Here is a 24,634-nt window from a genome sequence, read left to right as displayed (position 1 = left end):
CTACCACGGCCTTAATATGACTAGAAACCCAACAATGGGCCAGGATTCAGGCCCGCAATAGGCCCAATAGGCCCACAGGCACATATAGTGCGTTTAGGCCCGTAAGCCTACATTTGAGAGGAGCTCGAGAGGGCAGCGGGACTGGTGCTTATATACCACTCTCGAGCTCCCTCGGCTAGTGAGGTGGGACTAAACTTTCGTGCCGCGACGCGGGCAGCACATGGCCTTTAGTCCCGGTTGGTGGCACCAACCGGAACTAAAGGGTTGCATTGGTACCGGTTCGTGGCACCAACCGGAACTAAAGGGTTGCATTGGTACCGGTTCGTGGCACCAACCGGTACCAATGCCCCCCCTTTAGTCCCGGTTGGAGCCACCAACCGGGACCACAGGTCTTCGTTTCCCGCCCTTTGGGCTGCTGAAAAGAGGCCTTTGGTCCCGGTTGGTGGCTCCAACCGGGACTAAAGGGGTCATTGGTCCCGGTTGGTGCCATGAACCGGGACCGATGCTCTTCCTATATATACAGGACTTGGCAGTTTTTGATCTCTCCTGCTCCACTCCCGTCGCCGCGCGTCTCCCTGCCGCCACCTCGCCGTCGCCGCCCCGCCCCGCCACGCCCCGACGTCATCGCCGCCCTGCCCCGCGCCGTCGCCACCCGCGCGCCCCGCCCAGCCCGCCCGCGCCGCGCCCCGCCGCCCCGGCCCGCGCCGCCCCGCCCAGCCCGCGCCGCCCCGCCGCCCCGGCCCGCGCCGCCCCCTCGTCGTCGCCTTCGCCGTCGCCGTCGCCGTTGCCGTCGCCGTACGTGAGCACCTCGCCGTCGCCTTCGATTTTTTTTGTTAGATTTAATTAGATTTTTTTGTTAGGTTAGATGTGTAGTAATTTAGATATATGTAGTTCATAGATTTTGTTGTTAGATTAGATTTTTTTTTGTTAGATTAGATGTGTAGCAATTAATTTGTTTATATTATGTTAGATTTTTTTGGTTAGATTAATTACATTTTTTTGTTAGATTAGATGTGTGTAGTAATTTAGATATGTAGTTCATAGATTTTTTTTATTAGATTAGATTTTTTTGTTAGATTAGATTAGATGTGTAGTAATTAATTTTGTTCATAGAATTTTAATGATTTTTTGTATATAGTTTAGATGTGTAGTAATAAGAAGCAGTTTATATATAGTTGTTAGGTTAGATGTGTAGCAATTAATGATTTTTTTGTTAGATTAGATGTGTAGTAATAAGAAGTAGTTTATATATAGTTGAACTAGCTAGTTGATTTAATAAACTAATTTATTTTACTATATATAGAAGTAGTTTGTTTTTAGTAAGTGCTTAGTAGTTGAACTAGATAGTTGATTTAATTAATAAAACTACTTTTATTTAACTATATATAGAAGTAGTTGCCGCATCGACGTCGGCGATGCCTATCCCGCATCCTCGTCGTCGTCGACTAGGCGGTGGAGGCCTGCTTGATGAGGGCCATGTTCGGGACTGGGCTCCGCCGGGCTGGTATTGGGAGGTGCTACCTTCCGGGGGACGTAGATTGGTGAGGAGGCAGCCCGTTATTGACCCGATCCTTGTTTGGTGGCGGTCGCGTGGGCCAGTGACAGTGGTGAGGCATCCGGACACCGCGGAGGTGGTACGTCGCCGTGTCAGCGAGGAGGACGAGCACGTCCGTCGCTACATGGTTGCATTGGAGGGCAGATTCGACAATACCTGGCAGGTTCTTCAGGGATCTCACTGGAGCTATGATCCTGTGATGGTTCCTTATCTTTGGGTGTCCACCGCTCGCGTCGATACCCATCGGGCGCTACGGTTCAAGTTGTATTAATGATAATATTCGACGATGTACGGACACCAAGAGATGATGTACTTTTGCTTATAATTATTGAATGCATGCTAATTTGAATACTATACTTTATTTTATGATTTGGTTTTGCTTATTGAATGCTCATATTGGATAAGTTCTCCTTCATTCCCGTGTGCTAGACAATTTGATATAATAATGCATTCGGGAATGAAAGGAGGAGCTACGTACATCGATTATCGATAGTCAACCCGTGATTAATAATAATGATCTTGTTTAATATTTGAATTATGAACATAGGCCGGAAATGTCGTACTCATCGGACGACGAAAACCGCCCGGGGGAGTGCGACTGGTGCCACGACGATCGAGGTATCTGCGACAGGTTCATTGTGCTGGACGAAGATCGTCGCTTCAGCATTAAGCTCGAGGAGACCTTCGATGTTCATACGATACGCAACCGACGATAAAAGTTTTTTTTTGTAATTACTCATGACTTCAACTATTTTAATCATGACAATATTTTTCATCTTTTCCAATTCGACTAGCTTATTCCATGCTTTGCAAGACGCTATGTCTTGGAGAGGATGAGTTTTGAAGACCATGAAAGTTTTGAAACCAAAAAAATTATCCTAAGTACCCATCATGGTGTGGATTTTCAAGTAAAGTTGTACAATGCTCAGAGTGTAACCCATTTTGGTTGCAAAAATTGGGAAGCACTTTGCAAGATGTATGGTTTTGATGAGGGTATGCTTGTTACCATGGATCTTAGTGATCCTACAATCGAGCAAAAGAGACCTACGATTTTCGTCCTTGTGGATACACCTCCAATTCTTCCCCCATGTGAGCTTAACATAGTTATTAAGTAATTTATATTGTTTATTTCAAAATAGTTGACAACTTATTCTCCATTGACAGCTTATTTTCATTCTTCAAAGAATGTGCGGAAGATGGTAGACAGAACCTACTACACCGAAGGCTCCGAACTAACTTATCAAGAGAAAAATCATCTAGTCGCATTTTGTACTGATCTTGAGAATTACAATGCCTACAATCGAACTCCTCAACATTATGGTCAATACGTGCCACTAGTGCACGTGTTGAACTACGGTAACTACCATGGAGATACCCTGGTAAGATTTTTGTACTATTACAACATCCGTGCATCTTTTTGCACACTTCTAAAACTAGTACATCATATCATTGCTAACTACGAAGTTATTACTATGTTTTTCAACAGATAATCCCGAATGATTGTGTGCCTCATCTGATGTATATACACACGGTAGCCTTCATGTTTTGAACATACAACCAGGTCGTCCTACAAATCTCAACTGTCCATACCGGGTTTCTAAAATAAGTGGAGACCTGAGAAACAAAGAATGGAAAAAATATATGGACAGTCGTAAGGAGCTTCTTGGAAGCAACATTCAGCGAAAGGCAAAAATTGGAGACAGGATGATCGCCATTCTTCATAATGGAGAGTCAGGGTCTATATTGTTTTATGCTATTTTACCTTAAGGGTGTTTAGGTCCTACCTGATACTGATGATCATGTGTTAAGAACAATTATGTAGGATTTGGTTCGATGACTATGAGGATGATGATCGTATGACTTATTATTAATAACGAGTAGAAGTTGTATGATGATGCATGATTAGTAGGACGAGTACTTGTTATTATATATGCTGATGTATGCGAGCATGCATGAGTTATTATATCAGCGGGTAAAATGAACATATATAGCAGCAGCGTTGGTAAACCAAGGACGAAGATATAAGAGAGGACACTTCTCTCTATTAGCTAGCTAATATAAAAACCTAAAAATAACCCCCAAAACCCCTAAAGCAGTCAATTTCCAAAAAAACATGGACTTTTGGTCCCAGTTGGAGCCACCAACCGGTACCAAAGGCCCCCTGACTGGGCTCGGCGCACAGAGCCACGTGGAGGCACATTAGTCCCGGTTCTAGTTTGAACCGGGACTAATGGGTGGAGGTATTAGTAACGGCCCATTAGTCCCGGTTCATGAACCGGGACTAAAGGCCCTCACGAACCGGGACTATTAGGTGTTTTTCTACTAGTGGTTCTTTTTCCTTCTTATTCTTAGAACACTCTTCATTTCTACTATAACATGAACCACCTGGTCAATGTAGTATCGTGTTGTTCTCACCCATGAATGTTTCGATCACCATCAACGTGTGGACATCCTGCAGAGCATGGTCGTCATATTTATCTTGGTGAACGCGAGGTCGCCCATGTCACGAGCGCGTGATGGCCATTCTGCATGTTGGCAAACAGTGCTCGGCCCATGTACTTGAGAGCTTGTTGATTGTTCTTGCCCACGAGCGCTTTCAAAATGATCCGGCGTGATTAAATGCTTTCCTAATTAATTATACAAATAATTAACAGCCTACCTAATTCTCTGCATGCCTAATTAACTGTCATCCAAATCAATAAAGTATCTACTTAATTGGAAAATCCCATACTTCTAATTATCTATAGGCATAATTAACTGTTGACTCGGTTTCCAAATTAATTCGATGGGAAAAAATTCTTATCTAAATGGACATAATTAATTGCATGTGTAATTAGCTGTCTATCTAATTAATTACATTTATGGTTTGACTTCCAAATTGATTTAGTGTTTGATTTTTAAAATATTTTTAAATGAATGGCTGCTACGAACGACAATGACTACCGAGCATTGTAGAACACATTCCGTAACGAATTTCTTGACATTCAAATGTACACACTTGATTTGAGAATATAGCATGTATGGCTCTCTGTAATGCCTAATAAAAAATATAATATAACTGCATCCACGAATGTCTGTACATGGCGATGGGACGACCCGCATTCCGCCATGGCTGTCCTCGACGCCGTGGTCCACGCCCTGGCATTCTCGTCCATCGCACCGGCTTTAGGTCCGGCCATGCCGTCCTGCATGGTGCCACGCACGGCGTCCCTCCATAGGGGTGGCCCAGATGTGTACGCCCACAAGAGAAAAATATATGTTATTTTTGTTGTATTAGAAAAATTGTGATTGTCAACTAATTAATAGTACAAATAATGATAATAATAGATGGTATAGTGCATGCGATTAGCAGTTCATTGGTGAGGAATATCTGATTTTTTTGGAAGGTTATCATGAAAAAAATTATATCTGTATTTTAGGAAGGTGATCTCAGATATATGGTATGCTTTCTAAATTTTTAGTTACCTGTTATTTAAGCACCTGCCAAAGCAAGCACGCAAACACTATCTCCCTTTTAATGGGATTTAATTGTTTAATGGGAGGGAGAAACCAAATGGTGGGGGTTGAGGCAAACAAAGCAGACAAAAATAAACCAGGATACTAGGCTACCAGGCTACCAACTCTCCCTTTAGGAATAGAGACGCTCATGTCGTGAGCGCATGGTGGCCATTGTCCATGTTGTCAAGTGGTGCTCGACTATGTCGCTGAGAGCATGTTGATCGTCTTTTCCCACGAGCACTCTCAAAATGATTGAGTGCGAATAATTGCTTGCTTTATTAATTAATTACACAAATAATTAACGACCTACCTAATTCTTTGTATATTTTATTAATTGTCAACCAAATCAATTAATTATCTGCCTAATTAGAAAAGATCCTCCTTCTAATTATTTGTAGGCATAATTAATTGTCTACATAATTAATTAATTGCATTAATAGCTCAGTTTCCAAATTAATTCGGTGCAAAAAATTCCTATTTAAATGGGCCTAAACAATTGCATTAATGGTTTGATTTCCAAATTGATTCAGCGCTCGATTTCCAAAATATTTTCGCATGAATGGCTGCTACGAACGAGAACTACCGAGTGTTGTAGGACATATTTACTTAACGAATTTCTTGACATTTCAGTGGTCACATTGGATTTGAGAAAGTAGCTCTCTCTATGACTGACCAAAAATATAATATGACTGCGTCTACGAAGGCACGTATGTGACGGTGCGACGACCTACCTTCCGCCATGGCCGTACTCAATGCCGTGATTCACACCCTCACATTCTTGAGCATCATGCCGGTGTCAGGTCCGACCACGGCGTACTCCATGGTGTCGCACACGACGCCCCTTTGCAGGGGCGCGCGGATGTGTACACCCATAAGAAGAAAGATATGTTATTTTTGTTGTATTAGGAAACTTATGGTTATTAATTAATAGTAGTAGATATAATAATAATAAATGGCATAGTGCGCGGAATTAGTGATTTGTTATTGAGAAATATCTGATTTTGTTTTGGAAGGTTATCGAGAGAAATCTTATGTCTGTCTTTAAGGAAGGTGATCTCACATATATGGTGTGATTTCTGAATTCTTGTGAGTGCCCACCAAAGCATGCACGAAAAAAGACCTCCCGTTTAATGAGATTTGGTTTTTTCATGGAAGGGAGAAAAATCCAGTGTGGGTGGTGAAAGGTGAGGCAGAAAAAAACAGACGAAAATAAACCGGGATACTAGGCTACCAATTCCCCCTTTAAGAGTAGAGATATTAGTCTTGTTAGCAACGAAATTTGTTGACTCCATTGGGTTTTTCTATATAGTTCAAGAGGTTATGAGTTCTCAACGGATTTGAGAGAGTGTGAGAGTTTTTGAAGGACACCCCCCCCCTCGCTCCCCTTTTTCAAACACCCCCCTCCTCTCCCGTTTTTAAAACACCCCCTCGCCTAGCCACAGGCTAACACCTACTCCTTTGGTAACTCTCCCTATCCCACCCTCTCCGCCTCCATGAGACCTCACGGTGGATCTCGATTTCCGGCCACCCTGCTCCCTCCACTGCTCCCTCCACCACCCCCCCTCCACCGCTTGATCCTAGTCTGATTTGCTTGATCTCCCCTGCAGAGACGATGTGAATGGAGGTGGGGATGTGCAACGGGGTAAAGAGGATGTGACTGGAGGCGAAGATGCAATGGGCAATGAGGATCCTCCATGGGATGATATGATGGATCTGTTGGGGAACGTTGCAGAAAATTAAAATTTTTCCTACGGTTTCACCAAGATCCATCTATGAGTTCATCTAAGCAACGAGTCATGGGAGATGCATCTACATACCACTTTGTAGATCGCGAGCGGAAGCGTTCAAAAGAACAGGGTTGAAGTAGTCGTTCTCGTCGTGATCCTATCACCGGAGATCCTAGCGCCGAACGGACGGCACCTCCACGTTCAACACACGTACGGAGCGGATGACGTCTCCTCCTTCTTGATCCAGCAAGGGGAAAGGAGAGGTTGATGATGATGGCTCCAGCAGCAGCACAACGGCGTGGTGGTGGTGGAACAGCAGCACTCCGGCAGGGCTTCGCCAAGCACGTGACGGAGGAGGAAGAGGTGTAGCAGGGGGAGGGAGGCGCCAGAACTTCAGGGTGTGGCTGCCCCCTCCCACCCTCCCTTTATATAGGCCCCCAGGGGGGGCGGCCCTGGGAGATCCAATCTCCCAAGGGGGGCGGCGGCCAAGGGGGTGGAGTACCCCTCAAGGCAAGTGGGGCGCCCCCCCCCCCCTAGGGTTTCAACCCTAGGCGCAGGGGGTGGGCCAAGGGGGGCGCACCAGCCCACTATGGGCTGGTTCCCCTCCCTACTTCAGCCCTTGGGGCCCTCCGGGATGGGTGGCCCGACCCGGTGGACCCCCGGGACCCTTTCGGTGGTCCCGGTACAATACCGGGCGACCCCGAAACTTTCCCGATGGCCGAAATATCACTTCCTATATATAATTCTTCACCTCCGAACCATTCCGGAACTCCTCGTGACGTCCGGGATCTCATCCAGGACTCCGAACAACATTCAGTATGCTGCATACTCATATTCATACAACCCTAGCGTCACCGAACCTTAAGTGTTTAGACCCTACGGGTTCGGGAGACACGTAGATATGACCGAGACGGCTCTCGGGCAATAACCAACAGCGGGATCTGGATACCCATGTTGGCACCCACATGCTCCTCGATGATCTCATCGGATGAACCACGATGTCGAGGATTCGAACAACCCCGTATACAATTCCCTTTGTCAATCGGTACGTTACATGCCCAAGACTCGATCGTCGGTATCCCAATACCTCATTCAGTCTCGTTACCGGCAAGTCACTTTACTCGTACCGTAATGCATGATCCCGTGACCAAACACTTGGTCACTTTGAGCTCATTATGATGATGCATTACCGAGTGGGCCCAGAGATACCTCTCCGTCATACGGAGTGACAAATCCCAGTCTCGATCCGTGTCAACCCAACAGACACTTTTGGAGATACCTGTAGTGCACCTTTATAGTCACCCAGTTACGTTGTGACATTTGGTACACCCAAAGCACTCTTACGGTATCCGGGAGTTACACGATCTCATGGTCTAAGGAAGAGATACTTGACATTGAAAAAGCTCTAGCAAAACGATCTACATGATCTTGTGCTATGCTTAGGATTGGGTCTTGTCCATCACATCATTCTCCTAATGATGTGATCCCGTTGTCAATGACATCTAATGTCCATAGTCAGGAAACCATGACTATCTGTTGACCAACGAGCTAGTCAACTAGAGGCTCACTAGGGACATGTTATGGTCTGTGTATTCACACGTGTATTACGATTTCCGGATAATACAGTTATAGCATGAATAAAAGACAATTATCATGAACAAGGAAATATAATAATAACCCTTTTATTATTGCCTCTAGGGCATATTTCCAACAGTCTCCCACTTGCACTAGAGTCAATAATCTAGTTACATTGTGATGAATCGAACACCCATAGAGTTCTGGTGTTGATCATGTTTTGCTCGTGAGAGAGGTTTAGTCAATGGATCTGCGACATTCAAATTCGTATGTACTTTGCAAATATCTATGTCTCCATCTTGAACATTTTCACGGATGGAGTTGAAACGACGCTTGATGTGCCTGGTCTTCTTGTGAAACCTGGGCTCCTTGGCAAGGGCAATAGCTCCAGTGTTGTCACAGAAGAGTTTGATCGGCCCCGATGCATTGGGTATGACTCCTAGGTCGGTGATGAACTCCTTCACCCAAATTGCTTCATGCGCTGCCTCCGAGGCTGCCATGTACTCCGCTTCACATGTAGATCTCGCCACGACGCTCTGCTTGCAGCTGCACCAGCTTACTGCTCCACCATTCAACATATACATGTATCCGGTTTGTGACTTAGAGTCATCCAGATCTTTGTTGAAGCTAGCGTCGACGTAACCCTTTACGACGAGCTCTTCGTCACCTCCATAAACGAGAAACATGTCCTTCGTCCTTTTCAGGTACTTTAGGATATTCTTGACCGCTGTCCAGTGTTCCTTGCCGGGAATACTTTGGTACCTTCCTACCAAACTTACGGCAAGGTTTACATCAGGTCTGGTACACAGCATGGTATACATAATAGATCCTATGGCTGAAGCATAGGGAATGACACTCATCTCTTCTTTATCTTTTGCCGTGGTCGGGCATTGAGCCGAGCTCAATCTCACACCTTGCAATACAGTCAAGAACCCCTTCTTGGACTGATCCATTTTGAACTTCTTCAAAATCTTATCAAGGTATGTGCTTTGTGAAAGACCTATGAGGCATCTCGACCTATCTCTATAGATCTTGATGCCTAATATATATAAGCAGCTTCTCCAAGGTCCTTCATTGAAAAACACTTATTCAAGTAGGCCTTAATGCTGTCCAAAAGTTCTATATCATTTCCCATCAAAAGTATGTCATCTACATATAATATGAGAAATGCTACAGAGCTCCCACTCACTTTCTTGTAAACGCAGACTTCTCCATAAGTCTGCATAAATCCAAACGCTTTGATCATCTCATCAAAGCGAATGTTCCAACTCCGAGATGCTTGCACCAGCCCATAAATGGATCGCTGGAGCTTGCATACTTTGTTAGCGTTCTTAGGATCGACAAAACCTTCCGGCTGCATCATATACAGTTCTTCCTTAAGATGTCCGTTAAGGAATGCCGTTTTGACGTCCATCTGCCATATCTCATAATCATAGTATGCGGCAATTGCTAACATGATTCGGACAGACTTCAGCTTCGCTACGGGAGAGAATGTCTCGTCGTAGTCAATCCCTTGAACTTGTCGATAACCCTTAGCGACAAGTCGAGCTTTATAGACGGTAATATTACCATCCGCGTCCGTCTTCTTCTTAAAGATCCATTTGTTTTCTATCGCTCGCCGTTCATCGGGCAAGTCTGTCAAAGTCCATACTTTGTTTTCATACATGGATTCTATCTCGAATTTCATGGCTTCAAGCCATTTGTTGAAATCTGGGCCCGCCATTGCTTCTTCATAGTTCGAAGGTTCACCGTTGTCCAACAACATGATTTCGAGGACAGGGTTTCCGTACCACTCTGGTGCGAAACGTGTCCTTGTGGACCTACGAAGTTCAGTAGCAACTTGATCCGAAGTACCTTGATCATCATCATTATTTTCCTCTTCAGTTGGTGTAGGCATCACAGGAACATTTTCCTGAGTTGCACTACTATCCCATTCAAGAGGTAGTACTTCATCGAGTTCTACTTTCCTCCCACTTACTTCTTTCGAGAGAAACTCTTTTTCCAGAAAGGATCCGTTCTTGGCAACAAAGATCTTGCCCTCGGATCTTAAGTAGAAGGTATACCCAATGGTTTCTTTAGGGTATCCTATGAAGACGCATTTTTCCGACTTGGGTTCGAGCTTTTCAGGTTGAAATTTCTTGACATAAGCATCGCATCCCCAAACTTTTAGAAACGACAGCTTAGGTTTCTTCCCAAACCATAATTCATACAGTGTCGTCTCAACGGATTTAGACGGTGCCCTATTTAAAGTGAATGTAGTAGTCTCCAGAGCGTATCCCAAAATGATAGCGGTAAATCGGTAAGAGACATCATAGATCGCACCATATCCAATAGAGTGCGATTACGACGTTCGGACACACCGTTACGATGAGGTGTTCTAGGCGGCGCGAGTTGTGAAACGATTCCACATTTTCTTAAGTGTGTGCCAAATTCTTGACTTAAATATTCTCCTCCATGATCCGATTGTAAGAATTTTATCTTTCGGTCACGTTGATTCTCTACTTCACTCTGAAATTCCTTGAACTTTTCAAAGGTCTCAGACTTGTGTTTCATCAAGTAGACATACCCATATCTACTCAAGTCATCAGTGAGAGTGAGAACATAACGATATCCTCCACGAGCCTCAACGCTCATTGGACCGCACACATCGGTATGTATGATTTCCAACAAGTTGGTTGCTCGCTCCATTGTTCCGGAGAACGGGGTCTTGGTCATTTTTGCCATGAGGCATGGTTCGCATGTGTCAAATGATTCATAATCGAGAGACTCTAAAAGTCCATCAGCATGGAGCTTCTTCATGCGCTTGACACCAATGTGACCAAGGCGGTAGTGCCACAAGTATGTGGGACTATCGTTATCAACTTTACATCTTTTGGTATTCACGCTATGAATATGTGTAACATTATGTTTGAGATTCATTAAGAATAAACCATTGACCATCGGGGCATGACCATAAAACATATCTCTCATATAAATAGAACAACCATTATTCTCGGATTTAAATGAGTAGCCATCTCGTATTAAACGAGATCCAGATACAATGTTCATGCTCAAACTTGGCACTAAATAACAATTATTGAGGTTTAAAACTAATCCCGTAGGTAAATGTAGAGGTAGCGTGCCGATGGCGATCACATCGACCTTGGAACCATTCCCAACGCGCATCGTCACCTCGTCCTTCGCCAGTCTCCGCTTATTCCGCAGCTCCTGCTGTGAGTTACAAATGTGAGCCACGGCACCGGTATCAAATACCCAGGAGTTACTACGAGTACTGGTAAGGTACACATCAATTACATGTATATCAAATATACCTTTAGTGTTGCCGGCCTTCTTGTCCGCTAAGTATTTGGGGCAGTTCCGCTTCCAGTGACCCTTCCCCTTGCAATAAAAGCACTCAGTTTCAGGCTTGGGTCCATTCTTTGACTTCTTCCCGGCAACTGGCTTACCGGGCGCGGCAACATCTTTGCCGTCCTTCTTGAAGTTCTTCTTACCCTTGCCCTTCTTGAACTTAGTGGTCTTATTGACCATCAACACTTGATGTTCTTTCTTGATTTTAACCTCTGCTGACTTCAGCATTGAAAATACTTCAGGAATGGTCTTCACCATCCCCTGCATATTGTAGTTCATCACAAAGCTCTTGTAGCTTGGTGGGAGCGACTGAAGGATTCTGTCAATGACCGCCTCATCCGGGAGGTTAATGTCCAGCTGGGACAGGCGGTTGTGCAACCCAGACATTTTGAGTATATGCTCACTGACAGAACTATTTTCCTCCATCTTACAACTATAGAACTTGTCGGAGACTTCATATCTCTCGACCCGGGCATGAGCTTGGAAAACTAGTTTCAGCTCCTCAAACATCTCATATGCTCCGTGTTGCTCAAAACACTTTTGGAGCCCCGGTTCTAAGCTGTAAAGCATGCCGCACTGAACGAGGGAGTAATCATCAGCGCGAGACTGCCAAGCATTCATAATGTCTTGGTTCTCTGGGACGGGTGCATCACATAGCGGTCCTTCTAGGACATATTGTTTCCTGGCAGCTATGAGGATGATCCTCGGGTTCCGGACCCAGTCCGTATAGTTGCTGCCATCATCTTTCAGCTTGGTTTTCTCTAGGAACGTGTTGAAGTTCATGTTGACATGAGCGGCGGCCATTTGATCTACAAGACATATTTGCAAAGGTTTTAGACTAAGTTCATGATAATTAAGTTCATCTTATCAAATTATTATAATGAACTCCCACTCAGATTAGACATCCCTCTAGTCATCTAAGTGTTACACGATCCGAGTCGACTAGGCCGTGTCCGATCATCACGTGAGACGGACTAGTCATCGTCGGTGAACATCTCCATGTTGATCGTATATTCCATACGACTCGTGTTCGACCTTTCGGTCTCTGTGTTCCGAGGCCATGTCTGTACATGCTAGGCTCGTCAAGTTAACCCTAAGTATTCTGCATGTGTAAATCTATCTTACACCCGTTGTATGTGAACGTAAGGATCTATCATACCCGATCATCACGTGGTGCTTCGAAACGACGAACTTTAGCAACGGTGCACAGTTAGGGGGAACACTTTCTTGAAATTATTATAAGGGATCATCTTATTTACTACCGCCGTTCTAAGTAAACAAGATGCATAAAACATAATAAACATCACATGCAATTATATAGTAGTGACATGATATGGCCAATATCATATAGCTCCTTCGATCTCCATCTTCGGGGCTCCATGATCATCTTCGTCACCGGCATGACACCATGATATCCATCATCATGATCTCCATCATTGTGTCTTCATGAAGTTGTCACGCCAACGACTACTTCTACTTATATGGCTAATGCGTTTAGCAATAAAGTAAAGTAATTTACATGGCGTTCTTCAATGACACGCAGGTCATACAAAAAATAAAGGCAACTCCTATGGCTCCTGCCGATTGTCATACTCATCGACATGCAAGTCATGATTCCTATTACAAGAACATGATCTCATACATCACAATATATCATTCATCATTCATCACAACTTCTGGCCATATCACATCACATGACAATTGCTGCAAAAACAAGTTAGACGTCCTCTAATTGTTGTTGCATCTTTTACGTGGATGCAATTGGATTCTAGCAAGAACGTTTTCTTACCTACGAGTAACCACAATGTGATTTTGTCAACTTCTATTTACCCTTCATAAGGACCCTTTTCATCGAATCCGCTCCAACTAAAGTGGGAGAGACAGACACTCGCCAGCCACCTTATGCAACTAGTGCATGTCAGTCGGTGGAACCGGTCTCACGTAAGCGTACGTGTAAGGTTGGTCCGGGCCGCTTCATCCCACAATACCGCTGAAGCAAGATAAGACTAGTAGCAGCAAGCAAGTTAACAAGATCTATGCCCACAACAAAATTGTGTTCTACTCGTGCAATAGAGAACTACGCATAGACCTAGCTCATGATGCCACTGTTGGGGAACGTTGCAGAAAATTAAAAATTTTCCTACGGTTTCACCAAGATCCATCTATGAGTTCATCTAAGCAACGAGTCATGGGAGATGCATCTACATACCACTTTGTAGATCGCGAGCGGAAGCGTTCAAAAGAATGGGGTTGAAGTAGTCGTTCTCGTCGTGATCCTATCACCGGAGATCCTAGCGCCGAACGGACGGCACCTCCGCGTTCAACACACGTACGGAGCGGATGACGTCTCCTCCTTCTTGATCCAGCAAGGGGAAAGGAGAGGTTGATGATGATGGCTCCAGCAGCAGCACAACAGCGTGGTGGTGGTGGAACAGCAGCACTCCGACAGGGCTTCGCCAAGCACGTGACGGGGGAGGAAGAGGTGTAGCAGGGGGAGGGAGGTGCCAGAACTTCAGGGTGCGGCTGCCCCCTCCCCCTCCCTTTATATAGGCCCCCAGGGGGGCAGCCCTGGGAGATCCAATCTCCCAAGGGGGGCGGCGGCCAAGGGGGTGGAGTACCCCCCAAGGCAAGTGCCCCCCCCCCCCACCCTAGGGTTTCAACCCTAGGCGTAGGGGGTGGGCCAAGCGGGGCGCACCAGCCCACTATGGGCTAGTTCCCCTCCCCACTTCAGCCCTTGGGGCCCTCCGAGATGGGTGGCCCCACCCGGTGGACCCCCGGGACCCTTTCGGTGGTCCCGGTACAATACCGGGCGACCCCGAAACTTTCCCGATGGCCGAAATATCACTTCCTATATATAATTCTTCACCTCCGGACCATTCCGGAACTCCTCGTGATGTCCGGGATCTCATCCAGGACTCCGAACAACATTCGGTATGCTTCATACTCATATTTATACAACCCTAGCGTCACCGAACCTTAAGTGTGTAGACCCTACGGGTTCGGGAGACACGTAGACATGACCGAGACGGCTCTCGGGCAATAACCAACAGTGGGATCTGGATACCCATGTTGGCACCCACATGCTCCTCGATGATCTCATCGGATGAACCACGATGTCGAGGATTCGAACAACCCCGTATACAATTCCCTTTGTCAATCGGTACGTTACATGCCCAAGACTCGATCGTCGGTATCCCAATACCTCATTCAGTCTCGTTACCGGCAAGTCACTTTACTCGTACCGTAATGCATGATCCCGTGACCAAACACTTGGTCACTTTGAGCTCATTATGATGATGCATTACCGAGTGGGCCCAGAGATACCTCTCCGTCATACGGAGTGACAAATCCCAGTCTCGATCCGTGTCAACCCAACAGACACTTTTGGAGATACCTGTAGTGCACCTTTATAGTCACCCAGTTACGTTGTGACGTTTGATACACCCAAAGCACTCTTACGGTATCCGGGAGTTACACGATCTCATGGTCTAAGGAAGAGATACTTGACATTGAAAAAGCTCTAGCAAAACGAACTACACGATCTTGTGCTATGCTTAGGATTGGGTCTTGTCCATCACATCATTCTCCTAATGATGTGATCCCGTTGTCAATGACATCTAATGTCCATAGTCAGGAAACCATGACTATCTGTTGACCAACGAGCTAGTCAACTAGAGGCTCACTAGGGACATGTTATGGTCTGTGTATTCACACGTGTATTACGATTTCCGGATAATACAGTTATAGCATGAATAAAAGACAATTATCATGAACAAGGAAATATAATAATAACCCTTTTATTATTGCCTCTAGGGCATATCTCCAACAGGATCAAGGCGCTCTTGCAAAGAGCGTGTGCATGTTCGATCTACGTGAATGTTCCATATGAGCATGGAGGCCTATCAGCGGTTCAGCTCTCGGTGATCAAGTGAAGGGCAGACAGGGTTCTACCGGCAGCTGCCTCTACTCATCGAAGTGAGGCCACCCCGGTGGGGAGACAAAGGATGCAGCAGGGCTGGCAAGCGGCTACACCGGGATTGACAGTGTAGCGGGCTATGCTTGAAGCCGGTGTGGCAGATCCTATTCAGACAGCGAGATGGGAGTGCGTCACAAGGATTCTATCACGCCAATTCAGGCCAGTTTAGTCTCTGCATGCATGTCAGGAGTCATGTCAGAGTATTTGGGAGAGCCTTTGAACTAATCTTGTAATTATCTATGATAGTGGTGTTTATGTAGTTTGCTCTATCCATGTCATTGTAGTTCGCTCTATGCTTGAACTATTTATGTCAGTGTACCTTGGATGGCCAATGTATTCCAAGGTGACTTTGATCCCTCTTGTTCAAAATTGATCCATCATTTTTTATTCACAGTTGACCGCACAAATGGTTTCAAACATAACCATTGTGAAATCCATCACCTTTGGTTTCAAACATAACACCATGCGTCACTCAATGCAATCCATTTGACCTCAATGCATACATCTAGCAAGGCCAGTGCCAAAATGCTAAAACTTCCTGGTAATTTTAAAACTTCATCATGTGGATCAAACATAACACATGCATCACTCAAACATACCATCGAGCATGCCAGTGCCAAAAATTTAAACTACATACCAAGTTATCAGGATTCAAACTAAATCAAACATAACAGCATTCATCAACTACTCACAATCATTACTACTACATCTCAAGTTCTCATGATTCAAACTTAATCATACAAAACATAGATAGTTCTCCAGGTACCATTGTTGACATAGATATTCATTAGGCACCACACATAGCAAAAGGTGATTCGAACTGCATCACTACATCATTCATCACAAATTCGATTGATCCTCTTTAGCTTGCTCTTAGATCACCCCCACCATCTGAAACTAGGTCAGAAATGCCATACTCCAGCTTCTTCTCCTTGAACATGCTCTCTCTTTCTTCAAGTTTCTGATCACACCTTCTTGGGCAACCTAAATTGACTTCAGCTGGACAATAAGATTATTGAGCCTCTTATTCTCTTCGTCCATCTCAGCCCTGTCTTTATCAGCTTGTTCTTTCCTATTATGATCTCCATTCCCCCTACTTATCCTATGCAAGTTCATGTTTTCCACCCTCTGCTCTGTTTGGTCCATTATGTTACTGCCATCCTCATTAAGCTTATCAAATTGCTCGTCTAGCTTCTTTTTCGCGCATGAAGATGGGAATTGATCTACATTTGATCAAGTTTGTCTTTAATTTCTTGTTTATTGGTCTACTCATACCTATCCCAGAGCCCTGCAGAGCCTTCTTGATTGAGTCAGGCCACTCCTGATGAATCCATTCCACAAGTTCACATTTTATACCTCTCTACATATTGCAATAAAAAACAAGTTAGCTCGTAACTCATCTATGTCATTAACTAAAAGTTATCTTTTTTGCTCTATCATACAAATAGATAACTTTGTTGTATTACTATAAATTGATTTACACATTAAATACTAATGATGAGCACATGAATAATCCTATTCTACATAGTGAGTGAGAAGCATGAGAAAATAAAATACTTGTATCGTATTTTATTTTATTTTATAAACAATGACCGTGCCCATGATAAAATTGACACCTTTATCCTAGTCGATATCGGAACAGTGAGTGGTTTACAGAGGAATACCTATGGGGTAGGCCCACAGATACATAATGGGCTAGCCAAGGATCCGGGCCCATCAAAGATACGGACCAAAAGGTAATGAGCCATGGGGTAACACATTATGCCCATTGAAGTTACAACCCAACATATCAAAAGCTAGGGCTTCTTCACCAACGAACTAAGTGTTTACAATCAGATCCTACACTCCGTGACGGACGAGTACCAATGGTGGTCATCACCAAGACGGGAGCAGTCGGTTGCCCTACAATCGGTTGCGCCCTAGGATACGTACCCATGATCTTCATGATGCCTTCAATGCTGCCGTTACTTAATGGGAACTCGTAGTGTGTACAGAATTTCCGAACACAACCACCGCCTCCTCTTCAAGGAAAAAGCTTAGGGTTCTTATGCCTTCCATTGATGGCCGTAAGACTATGGAGGCACGGTGGACCCCCAGCCATAGCCGGCCTCTTACTCTGTTTTAGGTGTTTTCTGAGCTCATTTATGATTTGCATCCTGCTTAGGAAGACGAGGCGATGACGCCTCCCTAAAGATGGAATAAGATTCTCCTCGTCTAGCCCCCATTCTGCTGATGCGTTTAACATTGTCGGAGGGCGTGTTGAGAGTCTTCGACGGATCTCGTGGAATTTGGTTGGTGCTTGTCTTCGGTGGATCTGCTTAGATCCAATCTTTGTGTGTCTTCATTTATGTGTCTATAGGTTGTATCATTTTGATCTATACTTCTCTTCATCAGCGACTATTGTTGTTCTAATGCCCTAGCCCCGTGTGGTCTTAGCATGATGACTTCCCGAACTGCCTACTTCAACAAGTTTGACCCGGTTCAAGTGAGGGAGGGGCGATGACGGCGGCACGCCTTCGACTCGCTCTAGTGCTCGTAGTCGTCGCTAGGTGGTTTATAAACATGGATGTGATTTTTTGTTATTTATTTACTACCATGGCAGGTGATGAATGGATCGAAAGTTATCTTTGGGAAAAAAAATGTGTACATAGTTTCACGCAGGCGCAGCGTGAGCATTGTCACGTCGGAGGCAAAGGAGAAGAAGCGAAGCAATGGAGAAACGGACAGGGATGATGATAAGCGATATGGATATATGCTGAATCATCTGGCATGCGTGCGCACGCGGCGGCGGCCACGAAACGAACTGGTAGGATATACACAAGCACAGGACGCGGAGAAACGAACGACGAACGCAAAAGGTAGGTGGGTGCGTGGACGACTGCGCGCTGGAAGCGGCTCATTGGCCGAGTGGTGGACTCGTCCAGAGCTCCGTCCGACGCATAGCAGCAGCGTCTTGGATAACCCGGAGTACTGCCCAACTTTCCGTTTTTCTGTTTGAATTGATGTGGCTTGGCTTTGCTTCCGACGGCACAACCGTCTCCCGTTGGCCACGGCAGCCGAGCCAACCGTCCACGTCGAAAGCATTCCAAGACCAGCCAACACTTCTTCCCAGCTCTTCTCAAAACAAAAACAAAAACAAAAAAATCACTTCTTCCCATCTCTAGCTTTGTTTGTAGGCCTTGCTGTCAAGTGCCTCTAGCTTGTGGCTCTCACAACTTTGTTCAATGAATCCAATATTTGACACTGGAGCCCCAATGCTTGAAACTACATACAGAATTCCATGGCAAAGATACAGTACACAGCATCAGGCAGCCCATGAGGACCGGCCGATCAGTCCGGAGTTCAACTAGAGAAAAGCTCGAGAAGGGAGCTTCCTGATCTACAGCACTTGCTTGGTTTACAGATACAGAGTACCGAGTGAAGTACTCCATATCATCAGCTACAAGAGTGGGCTTTGCTCCAAAACTTTGATTCATCAGACCGCGCTAAGCTCTCTTCTTCTAATTACTCCTGCTATCTCCAGCTGCAACGGCGGACATTTGCAGTCTAACTTCAGTTTGTCTGCCGGCTGACTTGAGCTGCAAAGGTTCTGAAGATACATGAGTAATATTAGTTCAAGTTTTATTACTAGACCACTACAAGGCTGTTACTAACCATACAAAATTTTGCAAGCATCACACTATACACATGAACAATTTAATTATATGTGACAGAGAATTCGCACTCAAAACTATTTGCATGGACAATGTAGTTATATATTTATATGTAACAGAGAATGGGCCCTCAAACTATAATATGGAATCTATTTTTAAACAAAAATATATAATTTGTTCCCTGTTTCAAACTTTGACAAACACACGGTAGCCAACTGGTTATGCCACATACACCTACACACCATATCAGTCAGCACCGCAATGGGACCATCCAAATCACTCCTAGGGACCATAGGTGCATGGAATTACGCGTTGCAAGGAAAAACGAACGGTTTAAGAATTTGGACCAAATTCCAAATCTACACTCAACCAATAGTCAAGGGACTGTCAGACATGACGAGATATTCAAGTCTAGTTCAAAAAGCAAAGTGCCATATTGCTTCAGAAAGGGAGATCAAGCTTATGAAGATTCATTGTTATCAAAATAGGGCAAGCCATGTCTTTAGCAAATTTTGCTCCAACGTACTGCATGCTGATAAGCTGTAGTCCAATTGAAAATTCCAGTTTGGACCATCCCTCTGGAAACCCTATTTGATGAAATGAATCTCTTTCCAGCAAAAAAATGGGGGGCTAATATTAACTTTTCCAAATATGTACGCGTTTAACAGAGATCCAGATAAGTATGGCAAGCAAAGTAACTCACCAAAAAAAGTTTCTACAATCATTGTAGATACCAACCATATCACAACTAGCAAGCATGATAGGTGAAACAGCAGCTGAAAGGCTTGCTAGTCCTTCTCAAGGATGCCTTCTTGGTTGCCCTCACAGCACACTGATCTTCACTGACAGCACACTGATCCTCACTGACAGAAACTGTAGTGCGCATGCCTTGTGCTTTCTTTTGAGCAGAACGTAGTTTGCCCAAAATTCTATCCATCGATGATGACCTCTTCTTTTCAAGCTTCATCTGTAATACAAAGGGCAGAACATGTAAGTCTGTAGCCAAAGCATAGAAACATTAGAAATAATGCAAACATGGCTGATTGTGTACAACCAGAAACAATACCTCCAACTTCCGAATTGCTGCCTCTGCTTTTGCTTTCTGCAGATTTTCCCAAGCAGTGATCTTTGCTTCCTCTCTCTTGCACCTTGACAAAAAAAATACTAGGTATCAGCAACACGACATATGTCATAATTTGTGTCCTTAACTAGAAGTTAATGTTCAATAGTAACTGAGGACGTCAAAACATTATTATCTTGTGTACAGTTGGAAAAACAGGACCATCACTTAGACTGCATAGCAAACAACTAAAAGTATGATTTCTATGAATCATAGAAATCTAGGATTCACACACTGTAAGCGCATATCTAGTCCATAAATCAATTGCACCCCATTGGTGCCGATTTCTCCTTTTCATTATTTGCCAGTTGCTACCTTACTAATTAGAGAAAAATAACCTTTCACAATCTATGTCCTCCTATTCTAAAGATGGGAACCCTCTGGAATTTACTTACCAGAAGGGAACCTGTAATAAGTGATCTTATGACATCATAAAACACCTTCAAGCACTGAATTAAATTTGTAACCTGATATGTACCAGTTTGATGAAGAAAGAAACTGGGTAAATTGCAATAAGGTAACTTTTGGAGTGTGTCATTTCAGTCGCAGTATTTGCATGTTACTCCGGCTAAATTTGCAACTTCAAATTTTGGAAGTTCGTCCAACCCACAGTTGACTGTCGATTGCTTATTCAGTTAGCCCACTAAGAACATGTCACAAGTAGCATATCAGGAGGCCGCATAGTAGCTAGATCTATACTCGGTTTGCAACGGCTACCATATTTAGCTCATTACCCTTCCTATACATATGCATTCTGTACACTGTCAGGCATACAGCCAGATTAGCTTGGCACTGTAGGATGACCTTTTCATTAATCACAACAAACATTTCCAGAAAAGCAAGTCATCTGTGGAACTCTTGCTGGGAACTCTGACAGCAGGATGGGTATAAGTTTAACAGTTATAACACTACAGTGAAAGCACTCTCTTCTCTGCGCATGCCTTCGTGCTAATCCAAATCAGTTTACTTGTAAACAAAATGGCAAACATGAAGTAAGAACTTACTTTGATATGCATCTTTCTCTTTCTTTTTCATCAAAAGATGGAGCCCGGGCCTCTGTAGTCTTCTTCCTCCATTCAACAATATTTGTTGATCGCTTATCAGAGCCTCGTGTTACATGTCGCTTGGACCACCGGGTAACAGTTACTTGATCATCTACCTGCACATCCCTAACTTCAACCTTAGGTGTATGACTATTTGATTCTCTAATAGCATGTCCTGACGGCAAGCTGGAGCAGGAATGCCTCGCTTTTGGGGAGGACGATATTATACTGTCATCAGGACTCATTTGTGTGGCAACATCTTTCTTTATGATTGGACTGGAAATCACAGGAGTTGCTCCTTGTTGGCCTTGTAAGACATCATCTGTGTACAGGGTATAAGATAGTAAGGCTGATTTCTCTCAACGTTGAAGATCATTTGAGCATTACAGGTTAAAATAAACTCGAAACTAGTTTATTTGAGCAGGAAAAGTAGATAACTATGGCACACGATAGCGTTGTTTTAGGTTTCTAAACTACTGCTATTCGTCTGGTTTTTTTAAGGGGCAAATAACAGACTTCTTGCACCCTACCATTCATATATATGATTGTGGGAAAGCCTTTTTGAATGTCCAAACTATGTAAACCAAAAGTGATGTATGATTTGAGGTACACGACGATTGCAGGGTTGAAATGTAGAATCTGCTAATTGTTCAACTTCAATGTATTGGCATGTGTAGGAGTTCTATCTTATGATCGAATCCGTACGTTATATGAGTATCTTCTCTTGTTGCATCTAATCAGGCAGATAAAATGTGAAGTAGCAAAAATGTGCTTGATACTGATGAGAAGAAACTAGCTCAAACCTTGTGCAGCTTCCTCTGAGATATGAGCAAAGGCAGATGCCTCCATAAGTGTTTCTGTCCACGCGTGTGTACTTGCTGATCTCCATATATACGGTTCCTTCTCAGCCGAATACGACCTACTGCTTCCATCATCCCCACTTCTGGCTCTCCCACTGCTGAAGTCACCGTTGCGCGCGTGCCCTGGCATGAGAACCCCGGCAGAGAAAGGCGAATGAGCCGCAAAATTAGCGGCCGCCAGAACACCATCGAAGCAGGGAATCATCGGCGAAACAGATGCATAAGCTCCTGGAACACCAGCAGGGTGACCAAGCGGCCCACTCTTGGACTTTGGCCGTCTATGATGCGGCGCCGGTGCCGACATCCTCCCCATCCCATCACAGGAAACCGGGCTCAGGATCCACTTCTCGGCGTCCTCCCATTTCGACGGCAGCTTCCTCCCATTGTTGAAAGGGAGCACGACCCCGCTGCCCCCATACCTCCTGTTGGCGCCTGCCCCCAGCGGCACCCGCTCCGAGCTCCAGCCCTTGGGGTACTGCATGTTGCCAGCGCAATGCCGGTTGTAGTTGGGCGTCCCGGGGCTCGGAAACGTGCCTGATCTGCTTCTGGACGACGCGGTCGAGCTCTTGCTCATCCCTCCCACGGCAGCCCCGAGCAAGCACCTCGGCGAGAGCACGAGCAGCTCGATCCCCCCGAACGCGTCGCCGTTGCCGAGCTCATGCGCGGGCGCCGGCGGCCGCGCCTCCGCCCTGCGCTGCAGCTGCTTCTGGCACTCTGCTGAACAGCCAACAAACAGTAAGCAATCACTTCACTTCACTCGACACCAAAGGCATCATGTAGAGCGGGAGGGGAGTGGATTACCTTTCAGCGAGTGGGAGAAGGAGTCGCCGGCCGCCGCCTCCTCCAAGCCCGCCGCGTCGTAGCCTCCCTCGTCCTCGTCGTCGTCGCCGTCCTCGCCTGCGCGCGTGTGAAAGGGGTTAGCTGCCGCGACGGCAGGAGGAGACAAAATGCGGAGCGTGCTGGGCACTGGGATCGCTTGACCCACCTCTGGGAGCTGTGGCGCGCGAGGCGTGGCTGCCGCCGCGGGGGTGGAGGAGGCCCGGATCTGGATCGGCTGCACCGCGTGGCCCCTCCGGCGGCTGCAAAAGGAGCCAAACAAAGGGAGCGTCCCTCTCAGCAAACCGAAATCCGGGACGGAGCACCGACCCACCGAGCAAGCTCGGGCAGGGCACGGCACAGTCACCGCCAAACAGCGAACGGGAAAAAAGGCGACGCAACGGAACAAAAGAGCCAGCAATGATAGAAAAGCGACGACGCAGGCCGTGGCCACGCACGCGGTAGCCCCGTTCGAATTTCTTTTGGCCTTATCCCTTGCTTACGCGGAGTGTTTCGACTTTCGAAGTTCGACTGCCCTCGGCGGCGGGCATGTGCGGCGACGTGCTCTGGATTGGATCTATTGACTCGCAGCAGTAAAATAATCCGGCGAGCGGCCGGCCTGAGACGGCAATGTGGACGCAATGAGGAAGAGGGATAGATAGGGGGGAGAGGGTTTTTACCGCGGGTGGCGTTGGCGGTGCGGGGCGCCTTCGGCGCGGCGGCGGCTTCTTCCGCCGGGAGGACGGAGGGTGGCGGCGCTCGGGCGCTGGGTCGGCGGCTGCGGCGGGGAACCCTAGCCCGGGCGCGGCGCGTGGCATGGTCGGCCGCGCGGCCGCATTCCCCGAGGACGGCGCCAGTGCGGGGGCAGTTGAGTGGAGCGGGGCGGGGTGCGCGGGGCTTCCCTCTCTCTCCGCGGATTAAAAATGGCGCGTGGGTGGGAGGCAGGAAGATGATGCTCTACTACTTCCTCCACATTCCTTCCTCGGTGGGTCTTGTACTTTTGTTCTCGGGCCGGGCCCGGGCCGGCCGTGCGAGCGCCCGACGAGATGCGCACGGGCCGGCCGCCGTGGGTGCTCCTCCTCCTGCGCCGACGGAGAGAGTACGGCGAAAACTTCCCGCCGTCACGTTTCACATTCGATTTTGTTTTTTCAGTGCACTGCTCCTTGCTACACAGTACACACCGACGCGACGCTCATGGGCCCCACCCGCCTCGCCCTCGCTGCAGCGGCAGCGGGCCTGGCCCGGCTGACGGACGGACGGACGAACTCGTGGGTGGGCTACGCGCCGTCCGGTGTCAGCCTGAGCCTGCTCGCGCGGGGCCCGGCGGCGTCGGAGCAGCTTTGACTTGGCGCGAATCTTTCCTGACCGATCGACTGTTCATACTAGTACTACCGCGTTGCGTTTACACCCAACCCAACCTCCTCTCTCACGCACGTGGTAGGCGGCCCCGCGCGTCAGCGGAA

At 46.1% G+C, this 24,634-nt stretch overlaps 1 protein-coding gene across 3 annotated transcripts; it reads right to left on the bottom strand.

The window, feature by feature from the left end:
* Positions 1 to 18,811: 18,811 nt before the first annotated feature.
* LOC123138452 (proline-rich protein 12) lies at positions 18,812 to 24,230 on the bottom strand. Of its 3 annotated transcripts, none has more exons than XM_044558430.1 (8): positions 23,852 to 24,230; positions 23,341 to 23,434; positions 23,157 to 23,252; positions 22,299 to 23,072; positions 21,457 to 21,817; positions 20,399 to 20,480; positions 20,036 to 20,299; positions 18,812 to 19,257 (listed from the first exon to the last, which is right to left on the bottom strand). In XM_044558430.1, exons 1-7 carry the CDS (start codon positions 23,987 to 23,989, stop codon positions 20,081 to 20,083), a joined length of 1,764 nt encoding a protein of 587 aa, XP_044414365.1. In that variant the 5' UTR covers positions 23,990 to 24,230; the 3' UTR covers positions 18,812 to 19,257; positions 20,036 to 20,080. The 3 variants fall into 3 exon arrangements, with proteins under 3 accessions (XP_044414365.1, XP_044414364.1, XP_044414366.1); XM_044558429.1 differs by having other exon boundaries at positions 18,812 to 19,268; positions 23,852 to 24,221; XM_044558431.1 differs by having other exon boundaries at positions 18,812 to 19,268; positions 22,299 to 23,069; positions 23,852 to 24,217.
* Between the last annotated feature and the right edge of the window lie 404 nt (positions 24,231 to 24,634).

The sequence above is a fragment of the Triticum aestivum genome, chromosome 6B, assembly GCF_018294505.1.
Source record: "Triticum aestivum cultivar Chinese Spring chromosome 6B, IWGSC CS RefSeq v2.1, whole genome shotgun sequence".
Lineage (NCBI taxonomy): Eukaryota > Viridiplantae > Streptophyta > Magnoliopsida > Poales > Poaceae > Triticum > Triticum aestivum.
The sequence above is the reverse complement of the archived record's forward strand: the minus strand, read 5'-3'. Positions and strand labels throughout refer to the sequence as shown.